The 6,346-nt window shown below is 41.6% G+C and overlaps 1 protein-coding gene across 2 annotated transcripts; it reads right to left on the bottom strand.

The window, feature by feature from the left end:
* Nucleotides 1-420: 420 nt before the first annotated feature.
* Nucleotides 421-3,675, bottom strand: snrpa1 (small nuclear ribonucleoprotein polypeptide A'). 2 transcript variants are annotated; one of them, XM_082957503.1, is made up of 10 exons: nucleotides 3,448-3,675; nucleotides 3,148-3,295; nucleotides 2,968-3,046; nucleotides 2,684-2,730; nucleotides 2,406-2,508; nucleotides 1,935-2,014; nucleotides 1,510-1,588; nucleotides 1,025-1,118; nucleotides 676-854; nucleotides 421-642 (listed from the first exon to the last, which is right to left on the bottom strand). In XM_082957503.1, the coding sequence occupies exons 1-10, from the start codon at nucleotides 3,527-3,529 to the stop codon at nucleotides 547-549; spliced, it is 987 nt and encodes a 328-aa protein (XP_082813629.1). In that variant the 5' UTR covers nucleotides 3,530-3,675; the 3' UTR covers nucleotides 421-546.
* Between the last annotated feature and the right edge of the window lie 2,671 nt (nucleotides 3,676-6,346).

Here is a 6,346-nt window from a genome sequence, read left to right as displayed (position 1 = left end):
TTCCCCCCGTACTGGTCCCCCGTGGGAATCTAACCCACAACCCTGGCATTGCAAACACCATGCTCTACCAACTGAGCTACACGGGACCACTGTTGATGTCAAAGTGGAATTATGTTTTTACAAATTAATTAAACATTTAAAGCTGAAATGTCTTGAGTCAAGTATTCAACCTCTTTGTTATTGCAAGCCTAAATAAGTTCAGGAGTAAAAATGTGCTTAACAAGTCACATAAGTTGCATGGACTTACTCTGTGTGCAATAATCAGTCTGATATTTTAAAAAATCCACTGAGCAACAAAATATACCACACCATTTTAAAGTGAAAGTAAAATCTAGAAATGTATTAACAAATGTATGATTGTATTGGATAAGACTGTACAGACATCAGTTTATTCTGGATCAGTAATCATTGGTTGCATCGTTTTGTAAAAAAATGTTTATTGTATTTTCATTTCTCAAAATAACAAAAATGGCATTACATGCATGTTCAACAAATATAAACCTACAACTCAAGCAAGACTTGAGACATGAGATCCGCATAAAACGATCATGATCCGTTAACCGGTGAGTCTTCATCCATATCATCATCCTCAGACTCATCTTCCTCAGACTCTTGTTCTTTACCCTCCTCCCTCTCTTCTTCCTCCTCCACTTCTTCCTTTTCTACCTCCTCCACCTCCTTGACATCTACCTCCTCCACCTTTCTCTGTACCTCCTCCACCTTTCCCTGTACCTCCACTACATCCTCTTCCATCTCCTCCACTCCATTTCCTTCCTCTGTCTGTATCTCTCGTTCCATATGCACAACCCCGTTCTCCTCCTCTTCCTCTTCCACCTCCACCATTTCCGGGGGGACTGCAACACGATAGAAATAAAGACCGGAAACAGTCAAAGAACCATATATGCAAACCCCTCTGCCCCATAATGCTGTTTACTTTGTCCATCGATGGCTCATTTAAATACTCAGACAACACAGTACATGCCTTGGACATGTCGTATGAGAAGATGTAGTCGCCTGTACACACCTTGTCTGACCTCCCGTCCGGGGATCTGACCAGCCTGCAGCATCCCCTTCAACCTCTCCACCTCGGCCAGAGACGAGGCGTTAGCTATTGCATTCTGGGTAGGGCACAGAACAAATGTATTAGTTCATACATACATACATACAGAACCATTACATTAGATAGGCATTTTGGTTTTGATGAACACTCTTTTTGAAAGGACCATTAGAGTAGATTGCCAGTCCCGTTACATTAATTTGTTTAGCAGACCATAAATTGACCATTAAAATTGTGAAAATTACATTAGGTCAGTGGAATAGTGGTATAGAAACTGAGCTGTCCACGCCATAGCGTGTCACTGCTTGAAAACAATGGCGTAGGTCTAATCCATGTGTTGCAATGAGTTTGAACACACAATCTGTGGAATGAAAGCAAGCCAAAAGGAAGAAACTACACAGCGAGTGTACATTTTCTGTCGCTAAATACAATGTTAATAAATTATGAAGTGCCTTGATCGCTTCCACGTCAGCAGGAGACGGTCCCATCTTCTTCTTCTCAGGCTGCTGCACGGCAGCTCCGGGGGTGAACCTGAGAACGCACACCAGCAGAGTTAGAGAGAACATGGAGGGGATGGGTGCTTCTCTAGCCTCTCAACCAGTGTAGTATCTTTTCTTATTGAGTCAAATAAACTGATACGACAGGAAATGCCATTGAGACGGTGCTCCTAAGAAACACTGTTGCATGGGGGGTGTTTACAGTAGTTGGGGCAACACATATTTAGATACTCCAGTTGCTACGCAACACCCCATCTACAAGAGTGATCGGTGGTGCAGATAGTCCGATTCTAGAGTGTTCCGGTGATTGTCCGACACCCCCACCAGCCAGTGTCCAGTGATTCTAAGGAGCTGCCGTCCGACGGGGACTTTCATCTTACGTTTTGGTCCGCTTGGCAATATCCTTTGCAAGCTGAGCACCTCGTTTGCCCTTGAACATTTTCTCCGCCTCCTGACGCTCCTATGGTAATACATCACAGTTAAAGTGAGAGCTTTTCCAATCAGACAACGACACCTTCACGAGAAGGACGGACAGACGTTTGGGAGAAACATACAAATACAGCACTCTCTTAGCATGTCTAGGAAGACAGAGCTCTCCTCCTATACATTTCCTTCTATTCTGCATGCTTCTTTATCATTGCACTGCAAAGATTAATAACTAGGGCCTTCGTAGGCCAAGTCCAACGGTATGTGACTGTTTGCACTGACTAAAGGCCTACATCATTACAAAAAACAACGTGGTTTCATACAACCTGACGTGTGTTATAGACGACCACCCTTTGGACCTGGTAATGACAATGCTTTTCTATAAAACTACAACTCTTAGTTTCTGAACGATGGCATGCACTTACCTTTAACTTGACCTTCTGGAAGTCAAGCACGTGAATCTGGGGAATTTTGTTGATGACATAGAGCCTGTAGTGCTTCTTGTTGGTCACTGGATTCCTTAGGAGGCTGAGATGTCACGAAAGCAGAGATTACGATATTGACTCACAAAACACAGGATTTAGGTGCACAAATATAGCAACTCATCTTGTCCTGCAATTTACAGTGAAATTGATAGCAACCTAAAGGATGAATCTGACTTAACTAGGTGTTGTAGTAGAGGTAAGTATTTATCATGAGATACCTAAGAAGGGTCAATGTCTTCACTGAGGCTAGCGGATCCAAATCACCCTGGAGGTAAAAGCACATTTAAAAACATGCCAACACTTTAAAAACAAATCGATGGTTCAACAGCTGTGACTGAACACAGGAGCACACATGTCACAAATATTGCTAAATAACAGCACAGGTCATATTTTTCCAATCAACAACATGCATTGGTAAAATGCTCCCAAAAAGTAATTATTTAAAAAGATCTGATCAGATAAGGCCTTGACCCATTCACTAATGGGATGTGTGATAACTCACCAATTCCTGGATGTTGTTGCTTGTGAGGATCAGCTCCCTCATACTCGGCAGTGCCTGTTCAAGGTTTTCACCAACACGACTGTGGGAGCACACAAAACACAGTGATAGCTAGCTAGCTAGGAGGCTAACCTTAAAACGAAATCCAGCAATCCTAGACAACACAATTGTTGCGAAAGTTACCATATTCTGTTGTTGTTCATGAGCAACGTTTTGAGCCTCTTGAGTAAAGGGAAGCCGTCCAGTTTTCTGATTTCATTGTCAGAGAAATCGATGGTATCAAACTGGTCAAGTGTAGCCCCAAGGTTTTCAAGTACAGGAATTTTGTAACCTAAATGAGAGCAGAGCATACCAGCATAAGGTTAGCCGGATAGTTTTGGTGATGTAGCTAGCAGTTAGCAATCACTATCCATCAGTTATTACAGTGCGAAGGCCTAGTTAGCTTTACTAGCTAGCTAGCATGAAATGCGCATGTTTATTTACCTCGCAGATCCAGCTCCCTGTCGCGCACCGGGTTTGTGTACTGAGCAGCCTGCTCAATTAGCTCTGCCGATAATTTTACCATATCGATGGCTAACTGGGGGGGAAAAAATGTTTATAAGCGGGTTTCTTGATTTAAAAAAAAATCCAGTCCTTACAATGTTTTTTCAACACGCTGCCGCCCGGAAGTAAGACTACTCCCACAATGCAACTCGGTGTAAACTAATAACCGGTCAAATTTCATCGAGCGCGCTCTAGCGCTGAGAACTAGAGGTTCAATCAGTGCGTCTGATGATGCCTGATTATCATTCAAAGGTAACTGTCAGGAGCTCACGAGGGTGACTATGTATTTGTCTAGAAGCTGCCCAGAACCTTATTCACTTGGTAAAGGTTTCACCAGACCGAGATAGCTGCACACCTCTATTGCCCCTTCTTCTTCAGTCAGTGCTATCTTGGGACGTCCATACCCTAAACCTTATCCCCTACCCTACCCTTCTAGCTGGTTATCCGCTTTTGGTGACGCCTGTCTTTGAATTGACAAAACATTACACACAGCTATTTTCAATGTACTCTCCTAACATAACCTAACTTTATGCTTTCGCCGTAAAGCCTCTTTGAAATCGGACAATGTGGTTGGATTTAAGAGATGTTTATCTTTCAAATGGTGAGAAATAGTTGATTGTTTGAGAAATTGAAATTATTAGATTCTTGCAGTTTTGAATTTCCCGCCATGGTCTCTTGACAATGAATCCCATTACCGGGCAGGGATCCCCAAGAGGATAAACATTTAAAAGGTCATCTTCAATGGGGCAGGGATGTCCCAAGGATCCCGGACTCTTCTTCTTGTAACTTTCTGGCGGACTAGATGCTTTCCGGCTTAATGCTGCCATCCACAGGTCAGTTTAGGTATTATCCAATTGGTATTATCAGAGAGGAAGAGGCGATATGATAATTGAGATTGCACGGTCAAACTACATCTCTTGATTTGGTTGAATATGAGTAATTTAGTAGATGCTCTTATCCAGAGGAACTTACAGTAATTAGTACCTACATTTTCATATTGCTTCCTGCTGGCCCTCCATGGGAATCAAACCCACAACCCAGGTGTTGCAAGTGCCATGCTCTACCAACTGAGCCACACAAATATCAGTAAGTGAGTGCAGTGATCTTTTGGTTTCTCAGTTAAGGCAACTTCTTTGAAAGTCACCTAGGCATAATATGTTTCTGAATTACAATTAGATATCTTCTTTTCATATATAATGATAACCCCATTTAGCGTGTTATTTACCCACAGGTAGGTTACTAATAAATAGATCTTACCTCAGCTTCACCTCGCCCAAAACTTCAACGGACGGTAAGCAGGGCAACTCATCCTCATCTTTGCTATAATTGGGGCCCGTCTCCATTTCTTCCTTCTCTAATCCTCTGATGGTGTGGTCATCCTTTTATGTGTTATAAACAGACTGGTGCCTTGCAATTGTGTGCTCTGCAATTGTGTGCTTATTGTATTTAAAGGAGTAGTTAAATAATATAACTGGGGTTCTGAGGGGCTATCCAGCGACCTGCTAGGTCAGCATCAAAGTTAAATAAATAATTTAATCTTGAACGGTAAAGAAGGGTGGGACCCACATTTAAGGGATTTTGATACTTTTTTTAAAACTGTGTGGAGTGAATGAATGAATGTGTGTGGGACATTGATAGTGGAATATGCTGTGATGCAAAACAGTCATTAAAGATGAACATTAACATGCACATTGCTATACTGTCTGTCTGTCTTGTTTGTGACGCTGGGAATAACAGCCCCATAACAGTTCATCCTAAAAGATTACTCATGCACACAGGATCTACAGTATACATTCAGTACATTCAAATAAAATGAAATTGTATTTGTCACATGTGCCGAATACAACAGGTGTTGCAGGAATAGACCTTACCGTGAAATCATTGCTGATGATTGTTGTCAACATTTCTGTTGTCTGTCTTGTCTCGATGGTTACTGACCGAAACACCGGCAATAAATGTAAAGAGGTAATTGTGCGTGTGGATGTAATCTTTTACAACGATAATGAACATACTAAACCGTATTAGTTTTACTAAGCTATCTGCCTTTATTCTCTCTGGGATCTCTCTCTCTGTCCCACAGGTATGAACTCACTCTACCTGGCCTGAAGACAACCATCTAGAACAGGGTTGTCAAACTCATTCCATAGAGGGCCTAGTGTCTGCTGCTTTTTCCTTTCAATTAGTACTTAGACAACCAGGTGAGTTCCTTACTAATCAGTTTCCTTAATTCATCAACCAAGTACAAAGGAAGAATGAAAACCCACAGACACTCAGCCCTCTATGATATGAGTTTGACACGTGATCTAGAGGAAAGACCTTTACTCCTCACTCAACAGCATTAATGCTGGCATGACTGTGTGAGAGACGTCCTCATTAAAATAACTGCAGTGGATACAGACACTATGAAGCTTTTCAACCAGACTGGAGGGACACAGAATCAGTCTCTTTCTACAGTTTCTATTTCTATGCTCATTCCTCTCAGGGTCTAAAATGTTGAAGTGATTCACATCAAAGGTCAAAGGCGCAATACATTTGCCATTGTTGGTTGTAATTTTCCTGAACCAAATATATTCAACTTTTACAAGTTGTGAAATTATTCACTCCCCAGTTTTTACATTTTTCCCTTAAATTGAAATAATTCAAATAATTCAAAATCTAAGATGTCTTGATTGCATTAGCATTGCTGTGCCACACTGAAATTAGTTCAGGTGCAAACATTTATTTAAGGTGAATGTAGTCCATCTCTGTACAATAACAGTAGTTCACATCAGTCCACACTAAATAATCCCGGTCTTTGCCAGGTCCCTCAACACATTTAAAAATGGGGGAAAACAGCATG

Source organism: Salmo salar, chromosome 11 (assembly GCF_965601325.2).
Source record: "Salmo salar chromosome 11, fSalSal1, whole genome shotgun sequence".
In the NCBI taxonomy this organism is placed as follows: Eukaryota; Metazoa; Chordata; class Actinopteri; order Salmoniformes; family Salmonidae; genus Salmo; species Salmo salar.
Note: the sequence above shows the minus strand (reverse complement) of the source record. Positions and strands in the feature narration are given on the sequence as shown.